Source organism: Artemia sp. Qi Xiang Cuo, chromosome 2, assembly GCF_049724085.1.
Source record: "Artemia sp. Qi Xiang Cuo chromosome 2, ASM4972408v1, whole genome shotgun sequence".
In the NCBI taxonomy this organism is placed as follows: domain Eukaryota; kingdom Metazoa; phylum Arthropoda; class Branchiopoda; order Anostraca; family Artemiidae; genus Artemia; species Artemia sp. Qi Xiang Cuo.
Genome location: NC_142795.1, coordinates 47321015 through 47335842, shown reverse-complemented (window position 1 = coordinate 47335842; position 14828 = coordinate 47321015). Strand labels below are relative to the sequence as shown.

Genomic DNA, 14828 nt, shown 5'->3' with positions numbered 1-14828 from the left:
TGCCTAAACATGATATTTTTTTTTTTCTTTTTTTCTTTTTTTCTTTTCCACAGATAGCTTGGCACTGGAACATCGTAGAGAGTTGTTCAATGGCTCATTTTAAAGGAAATTAATTGGGTTAAAAATCTATAGTAACTAAAATACATTATTTCTAAAAGAAAATAAATTTTTCCACCAAAAACTGCATTTTTGATGTCTTTTCACACTGCAGTCTTTCAAACATAATCGTATACCAGCGGCAAGATTTGAACCCACGCCTCTGAAGAGACTGGTGGCTAACACCAGTGCCTTGGACCACTCGGCCAGGCTGCCTCTCATAAATAATATATATGTGAATCCGGTTTGCAGCGGTAGCTAGCAACCTAGTAAGAGACGATCAGTCCAATGCTAAGGAATATAAAAACCCAAAACTCCTAAAAATAGAGTCAGATCAAAACAAAAGTACATCATTAGAACTACCTTGTCTGAAACCTTACTAGATTTATAATAAAGAACGACCTGTTGCCTATACTAAATTATATAGGCCTTATAATAAAGAACGACCTCTTGGCTATACTAAATTAGGCATGGCGTTGTAAGAGAATTTTACATAAAGGATCGATAACGTTTATGATAATCCGGGTTGCAGCGGTAGCTAGCAACCTAGTAATAGACGATCACATCCAATGTCAATAAATATAAAACCCCACAACTCCTAAAAAAAGAGTCAGATCAAAACAAAAAGTACACCATTATAACCGCCTTGTCCGAATCCTCTATAAAGGAAACTTACCGCCCTTTGGCTTGAATAACAAAGAAAATATATTGGCTTGAAAATCAAGAAAATAGACTTTTACCACGTTATTCTCCACAAACGGGATATTTTTTTCTTTCCGCTTGATTTTTCTCCTCAGCTAGCTGGGCACTGGAAAATCATAGAGAGCTGTATAATAGCTCATTTTAAAGGAAATTGCAACATCTAGTCACTTTTGTAATTAAAAATAAATATAATAAAGAACGAACTCTTGCCCATACTAACATGTATAGGCCACTTAACTATCCTTAATAATTAAGAACGAGTTCTAGCTCATCGTAAAATAAATCATCATATGCTTGATTTGGGTCAATTCTAGAGCCATATTTGGTTCTGTTAGAGTAACAATTAGCATATACTCCATATCAGAGCAATATTCTGTCTCCATTAGGTTCATAATACGAAACAAATATACAAATAAGATACGCAGATAAAAATCTGAGTATGTTACTGATGTCTGATGATAACCAATATATCAGAGCCATGTTTGACCTTCATAAAAAGAAATATCTACCACTATTAGAATATAATAATCTCAAAAATAACCCTGGAGCTTGAAAATGAATCGATATATGACAAAAAATATTTACCTTACATTATTTTCTTTTAAATCAATTTAACGCCGAGAGAGGTAAACTCTATTGAGGTAACGGTTTTGTCTTTTAGGTTAAATTGTTTAAAAATATTCAAATGATGTTTATCCGACTAACTGTAGAACACTCCGTTTTAGAACCGGCTGTTTTTGAAAGAAACCCGAACCCTATACTTTATGTTAAAATGTCATACAATGGTAAAAATTACTCCACCGACAAAGTGGGGAATGACCTCAAGCCCATCTGGAATCATGAAGCTAATTTCAAAGCGAACGAATATGAATTGATTGAGGTTAACTTTCGGATGAAAGAGAAAATAAATATGCTAGGGATTATAAAAAGAGGTTACGACATGGCAATGGAATAATTAAAAAGGGGGAATTAAAAACAGGTAAATTCATCATTGATATAAAAAAGAATAGATCACAAAGACTTGTCGCCAAACTTCACATTAAGGTGGAAGAACTCGATTATAATGCAGAAGAAACACCCGAAAATGACAATATGTCATTGTCGTCTATTGGCTCCTCAACGACTATGGAAGAAGAAGTGGATAATGAAATACTGCTGAAAGATATCAAACAAGAAGCCCAAGTAAAGAAGCCCATCTTTGTTCTTTACAAGGATAGAGAAGAAAATTTTGAACGCGTAAAGAGTGACAAAAACGAAGGAAGTAAAGATAATAGGAGCGAAACTGAGGAACAGGGGGAAGGAAACCCAGAATTAGTAGAAACTGAGACAGAGGAAGAAAAGGGCGAGAACGAAATTAAACAAGAAAGTCAAGTTGAGACCGAAAATAAACAGGCCAATGATGACAGTGAAATTACATTAAGCGAAGTCAAAAATAAAGAAAATGAAGAGTTAATAAAGACCGAGGAAGGTAATTTAAGCATTAGTGGCCAAATAATGAACAAGTTCAAAACTGAAGAACAAGGGGAACGAAACCCAGAACTAGTTAAAACTGAGACAGAGGAAGAAAAAAGCAAGGACGAAATTAAACAAGAAAGTAAAGTTGAGACCGAAGAGAAACAGGCCAATGATGATAGTGAAATTACATTAAGCGAAGCCAAAAATAAAGAAAATGCAGAGTTAGTAAAGATCGAGGAAGGTAATTTAAACATTAAAAGCATAATGAATAAGTCCGAAACTGAAGAACAAGAAGAAGAAAACCCAGAACCGGTGAAAAATGAATCACAGGAAGAAAAAAACAAGGACGAATGTGAACAAGTTAGTAAAGTTGAGACCAAAGAGAAAAAGGTAAAATGTAACAGTGAAATTACATTAAGCGAAGCCAAAAATAAAGAAAATGAAGAGTTAATAGAGACCGAGGAAGGTAATTTAAACTTTAGTGACAAAATAATGAACAAGTTCAAAACTGAGACAGAGGAAGAAAAAAGCAAGGACGAAATTAAACAAGAAAGTAAAGTTGAGACCGAAGAAAAACAGGCCAGTGATGATAGTAAAATTACATTAAGCGAAGTCAAAAATAAAGAAAACACAGAGTTAATAAAGACCGAGGAAGATAATTTAAACATTAATGACTGCATAATGAATAAGTACTAAACTGAAGAACAAGAAGAAGAAAACCTAGAACCGGTGAAAAATGAGACACAGGAAGAAAAAAGTAAGGACGAAATTGAACAAGTAAGTAAAGTTGAGACCGAAGAGAAAAAGGTAAAAGATGACAGTGAAATTACATTAAGCGGAGCCAAAAATAAAGAAAACACAAAGTTAATAACCGAGGAAAGTAATTTAAATAGTAGAGACAATATAATGAATAATTCCGAATTACTGAACAAACCAACTAACTTGTCAAATGAAAACAATGGGACCGAGGAAAAACCCAATTTATTTTTTCTTGTGGCTGCTTTAGTAGCAGGTATTTCTGCTGCAGCTTTTTGCTATTGGTTAAATCACTAGAAAAACTCAATCATGACTCTTAACTACCATTTAGTTCGAACTTATCAGCATGGTATTGCTACGTCCTCGGATTCATTTGGGAGAGAGCAAATTTGAAACTAAATTTTGGCTGCAATGCTTTGTGACACCCCCAAATGACTCCAAAAAAAGAATACACGATAATTATGCTATTGCTTAAAATAGGTGTTTCAGGAAATTAAGTTGAATAAGGAACGTCATATTTTAGACTCTGCAAAGTATAAGTGGGAAGGAGGAATCGAACTCACGACAGAGTTTCTTAATTCAACTGAAATTGATGATTTGCCTCCCTATGACTTGAAACTAAATATAAGATAAGATTTATTCATTATGAAATACACATACAATATTACACTTTACATAACAGAAAAAACGGCCTATTCATTTCCTTTTCTAATTAGGAAGACAAACGAAGGCTAGAAGGATGGCTTCCCTTCCCAAGAGGAGGCAAGCACCTGAGGGCAGATACCTAAATAATGCCATTTAATGTTTTCAAATAAAATCATTAACGTATGTTCTTTACTAGTTTTTTTTTCTGTGCAAACATTTGCATTCCATAATACTAGCAGTTTTCAACAGACTCAGTTAAAAATTCCTGAAATTACCATATACGTTTTTGAAAAAAAAATATCTCGTTTAAATTTTCCTTTTCTAGCATTAGGTTTTTGGTTCATTTTGTCCTATAAAAACAATTTTGTAATTTAACTCTTATAAAAGCCTTATCTAGGTGCTGGATATCTAGAGGTAAGTTCTGATAAAGGACGATAAGTTTTGTCAAGCGAAATGACCAAGTGACGCCATCATTTGAAATCTGACTAGTATTATCTTATTAAAAGGAAAATTCCCGGAAGTCTTCCTTGAGAATTTTTTCTTTTGAAAAAAGTTTTTTTTTATCTTTGGTAGGTATTTTAGATTAATATAAAAAAAAGAGTGATAACACCTTTTTACCTGTGCATAAACGAAAAGTTTTTCTTTATTTTAAGCGCAATTTTCAAGTCAGATAAACAAATTTTTAGTTGTCATTTAGAACAGAAGCAAATTGAATCTTACCCAGCCTTTTTTCATAGGCCGGGTGTGATATTTGACGAATATGCAGCTTGATATTTTTTTGTATTCTTTTGGAAGTGGTTAAAGCAGAACTCTTAAACTGGATAGGGTGAAGTAGGAGGGGTTGGGTTTAGGAATTAAACGATTTCTTGATACAACAAGTTGGTAATACGAATCGAATATAATTTTCTGGAAATAAGTGGCCAGTTTCCCCCTAATTTCCTGTATTTTTCGTATTATTCATATTTTTTCTGTTCCCCAAAGGATTGTTTAAAAAATGACCAAATTTGGAATTATATTTCTTTTCATGGTTGAATTAGATGATTTCTTGAATGTTTTTTCGGAATGCTTACTAGAGAATATATTGAAGCATTAAAGAGTAGTTTGAACCCCATTGCACATTCAGAATGGATTTTGGTTATGTTGCTCATATCTGAAATCTTATTTTACTACATAATCACTGGCTTCAATATAGCAAAACTTTAAAAGTTTTGTTACCAAAAGGTCACCTTAAATTTCATTTTTTTTAGTGTTTTTTTTAGTGGGGATTAAACTACCTGGGACCGTGCCTCCTTCAAAAATTCTGAGACATTAATGATTAGTCCTACAGGTCCTTATATTTCATTATAATTAATGTATTGCTTGCGTTTTTTTTTACTTGTGCACAATTAAATCGACAAAGGAAGTTCGATTCCTCTCAGAATATTACTTAATTCACTTCAGTTGAATTATTATTATCAATTTTTTGGCTGGTGTCTCCTTGCTCTTTGTTCTATGCTCTTCGCATAGAATTGAGACTCTACTTAAAATACAATAAGTCAAGCTAGACAGGTCAAGATTGAGAAGCTAGTATGGAGGAAAAAACTCTCTAAAATAGTTAATAAAATAACTAGCTTAATTTATCACGCGTTGCTGTGATCTAAAAAAAAAAAATCAAGGAAAATCCCCCTTAAAAATTCCTCATCGGGAGATTACCCTATGTCGGAAAACCCCCCACCACGGGAAATAATTCCAGAAGTCTCCCCCGCGCAAATATTCCCCACGCCTCCGGGAACTTCCCTGAGCATATTAATAGCGATCATATTTTCTAATTGAAAAGTACTTAAAAAAATTTCCCCATGTGAAAGCTTCTCCGCCAAAACAAATTCTCCCTTCCATTAAAAAATAGCCCCTGAACAACCCCCCCCCCGCCTCCGTGGAAAACCTCAATATGATATAATACCGTGTTTTGAGTAGGTTAATTGACCACGGCTACATCCGAGTTTAAGATGTGTGTTTAGTTTATAACAATGAGAAACGTCTGTCCCACTAAAGTCTTTAGAATAATTTTAATCAATTAGAGACTTTACTAATAACACGAATCAATAATTTTATATACTCTACAGAAATTCGACCAAGTTTAAGTTCCAAGTGATTTCTAAGGTTGAGTCTGTTGGAAAATAAATCCGTGTATTTGCACTACATTTTCTAGCCGTTAAGGGTAGACTAGCGGCAACTCAGAGCACTTAAGTTAATTTGTTCTTTTCTGTTTGAATTTATGTCCTGTTCACATATTCCTCTTTAATTCTTTCTCTTTATGATGCAGTCCATTTTGTGGTACAATTGATTATAAGACTGCAGTATTCCCGATAGGTCATATATTTACTAAATTGATTATCAGACACTAAAATTACTGGAAAAAAGGGAGCATGAAATATAAATATATTATTTTGCAATGTCTGAAGATATTACAAAAATTTGAAATATCTATAAAGAAGATAAACTAATATAAATTGTTGATGTTATCAGCAGCTGTGGTACAATATTTTAGACTTGATTTGACCCAAAATATTGCTCTATTGAAGATGGTATCTTTTATGTGTGTATTGTTGCATAAAGTAAAATTTAGCCAACTTTATTTGTCCAACTTCATTGGAGAGGATTTTACAGCTATCATGTTCAGATTTCTACCCGAATTAGCTTTGAATGAAAGCCCATCAGTATAATATCAGCTACACAACTTAAGTGAAGCCTTAGGGTCTAGCCCCTTCAAAGGCGTGGGATTTGCGTAATAATTAGAAAGCTAATCATAAAGCATTTGGAATATTTATTCTAAAAACTTGATGAGTAACATAGACGTATGATTTCTCTTTAACCATCACAATCAAGACAACGTACGTGCAAAAAATGTGTTATCTCAACCAATGCCATGTCCAGGGGGTTTAACTCCCCCCCCCCTCCTGAAATGCTTGTCCGACTCATTAAAACGTACCAAAAATGCATATAAACAAATTTTGATACGCTTTTTAATTTTTTTTTTTGTGTAACCCCCTCCCCTTGAACAAAAATCATGGATACGGTCCTAATCTCAGGAGTGGCCGGGGTGATCGACTTGAATTTTCGGGAGTATTCTCCATGGGTCTTAATGACTTAGAGTTTATTCGATGGAGAAGGTAAAGGTCCAAGGTTTGGCACTTTTTGTCTCTGATCCAGTTGAAATTTTAATAGTGGAGCCTCTATCAACGATATGCTAAGGGGCAAAAAATTTAAAACCCAGAAAATTCTGATTGGGGGGAGGGGGCAAATAGATTCTGAAAATCTGAAAAATATGAAGAAAAAACTGGAAGTGTGACGTCGTGAAGACAACCGTGTAAGGGTTGCCTAAGCTGTTGACCGTAGCGAGTAAAGTGAGTAGAAGGAGGGTATTAAAAGCCGGTGATTTATTGTATATATGATATTTTCTCCTATCTCTTTTCTTACCTTTTACTTTAAGCTAGTATAATGACAAATAATAAATATATTGCCAAATATCAAATATAATAAAAAAAAAATTGATCAATTAATAGGTTTACGAAGTGCTAATATTTTAAGTTTTTGAGGCAAATCTAAAGAGTGGTTTAACTGGCTAGAAATTATAAGAATAAGGAGCTACTCTAGTTATGCTCTGACCTTTAAAAATCGTAGTACCATGTCAATTTCATTGGATTTTTGTTAAGTGACAATGAAATATCATTGATGATTATGCTTTGTTTATCTTAGTTTCAGATTTTTGGACTAGCATCGATATGGCTATGATAGAAGCCAATAAACAAATAGAACTTGATCCAGCAGCTTTATATCAAAGAGAAGATTCACCGAAGTCACAACTGAGGAATGAAAAAGAGAAGAGCAGTGAAGGAGAAGATGAAAGAGACAGTCAGTCATCGATTATAGAGCTAAAAATAGCTGATCAAAAGTCAGCTTCAGTTCCTCTTTTACTACCGCAAAATACTGTGGAGAGTCATCAGCCAAAAGAAGTCTTGGCAAAGAAAAAGTTTCGGCGGATTGTTCCAGTGCTGGTGAAAAAACCTAGTAACCATGTTCGAACATTGCATTTTGGTGATTCACCATTGAAAGGTACAACCGAAAATGAGAAAGAAGAACAGTTCCCTGCTGATAAACCAGCATTTCCATCCCCAGTAACGGTGAAGAAAACTTGGGATGAAGGACTCCGTTCTCTAATCAAAATTCCAGAAGAGGAACTTGTCAATACAGCAGCAAGAAAGAAGAAGAAAAAGAAGCCTATTTCTACTAAAGACCAAAAACTTGAAGCCAAAAAGAAAAAGCAAGACAAGATTACGAAGAGTAAGTTGTTTAATTATTAGGCTCCTGACTTCTAAACTGCAGTTGAAGAAGCGAAATAAATTCTCCGTCTAATATTGAGTTTACTTTATGTTTAATGTAATGGTTTAAAAATACTTTTAATATTCGCCCCAATCACTTCCATTTCATCTTAAAACTAATTTCCTGAATTAGTAAGTGTCTAATTCAGGCTTAATCATTAGATTCGATCTCTAGATGCAAAACTATGAGCCTTCAAATGGCTTATAGACTATTGAATTACCCTTATTCCATGACTTTATACCTTAGTACCGCCCTAGGATGCATGTATGCTAGACTATTTATCAACAAGTGAAATGACATCATTTTTGTACTATTTTGAAAATGGCTTATTCCAGCTTTGCCTCTCACTCAGACTATCTGTCTTGGCTTTTTTTCCAATTAGCCATGGCTCTTAACTTTTTCATCACAGTCCACCAGCTTGATTTTAATTCAAATTTTTTGCATTTACATAGGCCTATTTTTATTTAGATTTGACATATGACTTATTAAAGAAAAGATGACTTATAGACTTCACCCACGCGTTTTCTTATCCTACCTTTCTGCATAAAGGTCTTCAGTCCACTTGCGTAGGTGGAAAGCTGGAGTTAGAAAAATATATACTGCCTTTTTACCCACCTATTTACCATTTATATGCTTATAAATCTCATTTCGGCTGTCTTGTAAAATAAGAAAAGAAACTAAATTAAACTCAACCCCTTCATACAGAAATACAAAGGGAACTTTAACATTTCTAAAATGTTAGAATATGTTAATTGAATGTTAATGTTAATTGTTAATGAATGTTAATAATGTTAGAATATTCATTTCTAGAATATATAAATGTTAAAATGTTAAATGTTAGAAAAATATATACTGCCTCTTTACCCACTGGTCCTATTTGAAGAGGCTCATCTACTGTCTAGTTCGGCTGTCGGATACACTGCCCAACATAATTCTTCTTCCAGTACCTAACTCAAAGACTAGCTGGCGAAATTTTACGCATTAAGAACCATAATGAACCCATATTGTTTATCTGTGTTCTTTATTTACATATTTGAAGAATAGAAAACCCTTGCCGCAATATGCTTATAAATCTTATTTCGGCTGTCTTGTAAAATAAGAAAAGAAACTGAAGTAAACTCAACCCCTTCATACAGAAATACAAAGGGAACTTTGACATTTCTAAAACAAAAGTGTTTTGTGATCACTGTTGGAGAATTAAAGTAGAAGGAGTTTTAGGCGACATCTCGATCTTGATACTCTAATATTTAAGGCGATGTTCTGAAGCTGTTTTCTGGATAGAAAACAATATAGGATTTATTTCAGTGATATTTCTCGTAAGGACCAAATCGAAACAAGAATAAATTTAAAATTTTCATGAAAAAAAAAATCAATATTAAGTAATAAGCCTGAAAAAAGCAGTGCAATCAAAAATAAAATTAACAACATGTACAGAGGAAAGCCAAGATGAAATTAGATACATCTTCTCATTTATAATGGGTTTCAATAAACTGCAAAGGTTGGCCTAATACAGATGTTCGTTGAAAGCTTGTTCGCTTTCAACGTCCAATGTTTAATCGTTGCTAAAAATGGAGAGATGAAGAAATGTTTCTCGCAATTTTTGTAGAAGCTGATTTTGCACTAATTTAAAGTGTGTTTCGGTGCTTATCGCTCATTTGGTGAGCCAGGTATCAAAAAGACGTATCTCTATAATTTTAAATTTTCATAAGAGGAAAGAAAACCTCACAACTTTTTTATTTCCCCTCCGATAACCGTACAATAGAAACGGATTTATATGTATTGATTTAAATGTTGATCTGTTTTTGTTTCAAGGTTATCGGAAGTAAAAGCTTTGAGGTTTTTTTTGCTCTTTTTTAACGATTTCAAACCTTAGTGTTCAAAAATAAAGGAACAGTAATTAAACTTAAAACAGTGAAAAATTAGCATTGTCAGAGGAGTGACATCATACCCCTGATAACCAGAACTGGGATTTTTAAGTCTAGTTGGCATCAGAATTGGTGAAAATATGAACATCACTAATATAAACACAATTATATTTTTTATTTATAAAACCAAGATTTACAGTATATTATATATTATTTTAAGTATATAATGAAATATAAAAGACAAAAGAACGATGTGAGTATTTATCTTGACTCAATATACAGATTCATCTACAGAGTAAAAAACTAGGCATGTATAAGGCATCAAAGAGGGTGTAAGCTATTAAAGGGCTGCAAATGGTTTTGCTTCTGTCAATATTCAAATAGAATAAGAAATTTGATCTAGATTTTCGTAATATTTTAAAATGAGCTGTTTTTTAACTCTTTACGTATCTTTTATACATCTAGCATCTATTTCTTTTTTACCTTTCTGTTTACTTTTAGAAAGTAACAAGAAGCAAAAGGCGATTTCGAAGATGCGGAACTCTTATGACGCTAACGTTTCTACATCGGAAAATGACGAGAACAAATCGAAGGAAATAACAGATTCAACCATTAAGTGTGCCCAACAAATCGAAGATTCTTTACAAACCCCTTTAAAACAAGATGATGAGTTAAAATGCAGTGAAGAATTAAGTGAAGAAGAAGAAGGGAGCAAATGTGCTGCCTCATGTGCTTCTTCGGGTGAAATAGAAGTAATTAGGAACTGTGATAATGTGTCTATCGTAGCAGTTAAAGAATCAGCCCAGCCCACATTGCCGCTACTAGTTGAAGACAAAGTGGCCAGTTCATCTCATAACAAACTTTGTAATGTAGCTGAACAAGTTCCTCTTGTGTTTGCTTTAAACAGTATAGCCAATGAGAAGTCAAGGGATAGCTCTTCGTCTGTCGGTATTACTGAACCGCAACAAAGTCGAAGCCTGCCAATGAATGGAGAAAACCAGCCAACTTTTTCTGAGCCGTTAGTGAATCGAGAAAAAGTCAACTCAGGTCCCGTGACTTTAGCGACACATACATTTGACCCTAGTGACTTTAAAACCCCGTCAAAAGATAGCAATGATTCAATTCCAGCAACACCAGGAAAATATACATTTTCTTCTGAATCTTCAAGCCCTTTTCAGTTATCACTCACCAAAGGCTTCTCTTATTTACCACTGTCATCAGAGAGTCCTTTTCTTGAAGGCCCCCCTGCAACTCCAAGATTGCTCCAAGAAACTCCTGATTCTAAGGGAACGATGGGGTGCACATTAAACACTCCAAGATTATCAGAGCTAAAACATGACACGTTTGCCTGCAATATCAGCCCTACACAGGTGCTCTTGAGTAATTATTACGTATCATCAAGTGAGAAAAATATTGATGATGGAAGTGAACTTATTCCTTTTAGGAATGACTCTATTGACTCAGCTGAGAATGCTCTGATTAATATTGGTACTGAGCTTGAAAAGGACAGACCTGTTAATGGATGCTCAGAATTTATTTCTAGCAAGAGTGACAAAAGTGAAGAGCCTGAAAAATTTGTCCAAAATAGCCAGGCTAAGCATGGTGTTCAAATGAGAAAAGAAACTATTTCTGCCTTAAGAACTAGACAGAATGAACCGAAACAACTTTCAGAAAATACTTTTCTGCGTCAAAAGCAAGATGAGTTAGTCTATGACAAAGTAAGCTCTGGCCAGAAAAACAAAGTAGATTCAAAGTCTAGTCCGAGACCGAAGGAGAAACGTAAAAGGAAAGGAGAAACTAAAGCAAACGAGAAAAGTAAGAAACAGAGAATGTTAAAATGTACATCAGAAATCGCTACAGAGGACCTAACTGAAAAAGTTAAACCGACAAAAAAAGAATCATGTAGTGGTGTTGAAGTAGATGAAAAAACATTGTTTACCCTTCATGTTTCACCTATAGATATGATTGTGGATGAATTGGATTGTTCCAGAAATACCAAAGAAGAAGGTAAAGAAAAGGTGGAACAGAAAACGGAGCTTGCCTGTAAGCGAACCACTAGATCCCGTTCACGTAAAGAGGAATTTGTGGAATTAGATTTAAACGCACCGCCAAATGTTCTCAGAAGTAAAGTTTGCCGCCGTGACAAAGTTGGTAGAGACTTGGATCTGTGTGAAGCCAATAGAAAAGCAGGATTTCAGGGTTTCTTGGGGTCTGCAGATTCTGTTGACTTTCCAGTATCCAAAGCTAGCTCAATCGACGTGCCAGAAGCTGAACCTACAGGTTCAAATGCGCAATTTGAGCATACAAATTGTGAATCGGACGCTATAAAGAATGATGTGTCTCCAAAGAAAAATAATAAGAAAAGGACTCGGGTCCACAAAGATAATGATAGTTGTAGAAGAAAAGAGGAAAAGTCTGTGACAAAATCAGCTGGTCGAAAATCTACTACTCTCCAATCGCAGACATCACCTGTTTTATCTTTTTCAGACGACTTTTCATCCTCTTATAATTCCTCGTTTTGTACAGATTTATGGCACACTGAAGACCCCAACCAGATTTCTGTTTTAAGCAGTAAAAGTCAATATATTGTTAATACGTCTAAAAACAATAGTTCATATAAACACGATGAAAGTCAGAATTGCCAATCTAAAACATTAGCTTCTGAATGTAAAACCTTAATAGAAGAAAGTTCCGAGTGTGTTTCAAACTTGGGTGACGTAACCTCTGCCATAGATAAGCCAGAGGAGATATCATCATCTAAAGTTTTTCAGCACTCAGATGTTCCTTCACTATTAGTGGATAAATTACTGTCTTCAGATACCAAGCCATCTCGTCACCTAAAGGATGATAAGTTTCCAATGCAGATGACTTTGTTTCCGGGTATCATTGAAATTCCTCTTGAGCAACTTCCTAGTTTTAATCTAGTAGATCCCAGAAATCTGCATTCCAAAAAAACCTTTGAATATGAGTATTTCTGTCCTAAACGATTGCGACATATATTTTTGCCAGTCGAAAATCCAACGCCTAAAAAATTATTGTATGGAAGAAATCGCTATCAAGAGAATCTGACTGGAAGTGGTCTTTCATCAATTGAAGTCCAATCTCCTGCTTTTTACAGAGAACCACAAGCACTGTATGACTCTCAGATGAGTGATATCCCTTCCGTTTTAAGAGAAGATAATCCTAAAGAGTTGCAGTCAGTAATGCAAAGGGAACTTCAAGAAAATATTTCGATGAAGAAAGATAAAACTTTCTCAGAGGATTCGGATCCTGAGACGTCTCGTCGCCTTTATATTGACTATGATAGCCATGGAAATGAGAGCTTAGTTTCAAAGAACATGACTTTTAATTCTAAAAGTAAAAGCAGGGAATTGACGGCAAGTGCAAAGCCATTAATGACTTCTACTCCATTTAGAATTAGTATTAGCAAAAAGAAAGGCGATTTCATTAAAGTGAAAAAGATAAGTTCTGCCTTGACATCTAATAGGGGTAGCTATATGACCGTTTATCAAAAAAGGATGGCGTCGAAGCGAAAAAATGTCCCACCTTCCAGTTCGACCTCCAAAGTAAATTTGAATCTCAATTATACATGTGATAGACTAATTCAACCTTCATTTAAGATCGTTGATATTCGAGGAGCTGAAGTTGAGTCTTCGGCGCAAAAGTTACGCTTGCAAGGTGACATTCATGTGCCTAATTGGAACTCTAATCTAACGAACAAAACGAGTTATAATCGTTTACCCTCCAGAAAGTACAAAATCTTTCAAGGTTCCAGCCGCAAAGTGGACCTCGAAAAGTGTAAATCCAAAGTTAATGATACCGAGCAGATAAAAAATGTCAAGCACACTGTTGAATCTTCCGAAACATGCATCGATAGTATGTCACTACCATCTCCTCTGAAAAAGATTCTTTCTCGTTTGTCGTCCAGAGATGTAGTGGTTGAAAGTTTTTGCCCAAGAGACGTCGTGAAAGAAACCTTGAAAGGTCTTTCGCATGAAAACGCACTTGTTAGTGAAACTCCTGTGCCCCCTTCTAAGATAGTTTGTGGTTCTGAAGGGGAACTTCCTCAAGTGGACGACGTCAAATGTGAATCTGTTCAGTGTAGAAAAAACGATAGTAGCCACTCTAATATTTTTGCTGACTTGAAAAATCAATTTGAAATATTAAGCAGCGATCCCTCTATTCCTCCAGAAAAGAGGAAAGCTCTTATGAACTTATCTGTGACTAACGCTGAGCTATTTGATAGTAATTCTGTACCTAACAAAAGCATGAATAATTACAATTCAGAAGAAGTGCCACCCACAAAACCGAGAAAGGAAGGAACAGGGGATTTGTATGACTTTTTGTATAGTTAAAGAGTTTTAGAAGTCCATTTTATCTTTCGAAAGTATTATTCTATTGCTATTTTATGTATTTATATTCCCAGTATTGTTTGCTTTTTTTATATTTACTTACTCAAAATCCGCAATATATTTGAATGTGAACAGAGAAACGTATTTAATTCACTTAGTATTGTGCTTTTTGGTCGAAAACTGAATGACCGTAATTAAACGTCGTCAACCATTGAGTAGTTACTACACCTTACATTTTTTTTATTATTTTTTTTTAGCTTATTAAAGCAAAGCAAGAAGACAGAAAAGCTTTTGTTTAAATATAAAGATTTAAGACAATGAAATAAAAAATATTTTGTTTAAAAACTTTTGTTTTTAATTAAATTAATAAAAATTAAAGTTTTATACAATAAAACTTTTTTTCCTGAAAGTGCTTTCTTCGTCTCTTAGAAAGGTTGCTTGCGTACAGCATCACAAGCTCCAGATAGAATTAACATACGAAATAGTTTGTGCTAGTTAGAGAGGAAAGTTACTCCCATGTGGTTTGGACTATTGGATTACATTTGTTTTTTAAATTTGCACAATCAATGTGTGCCAGAAATCTTTGTCAAAATTGTCC

General features: G+C 34.4%; 1 protein-coding gene across 3 annotated transcripts in view; it reads left to right on the top strand.

Annotated features, from left to right (window-relative positions):
- The window catches only part of LOC148955291 (uncharacterized), a 69836-nt gene extending 55323 nt beyond the window's left edge, over window positions 1-14513 (top strand). For all 3 annotated transcript variants that reach the window (XM_089101345.1, XM_089101334.1, XM_089101339.1), the window contains exons 9-10: window positions 7390-7974; window positions 10380-14513. In XM_089101345.1, the coding sequence (XP_088957471.1) occupies window positions 7390-7974; window positions 10380-14233 (4439 nt within the window). In that variant the 3' untranslated portion in view covers window positions 14234-14513. The remainder of the gene's footprint in view (window positions 1-7389; window positions 7975-10379) is intronic.
- The last annotated feature ends 315 nt before the right edge of the window (window positions 14514-14828 follow it).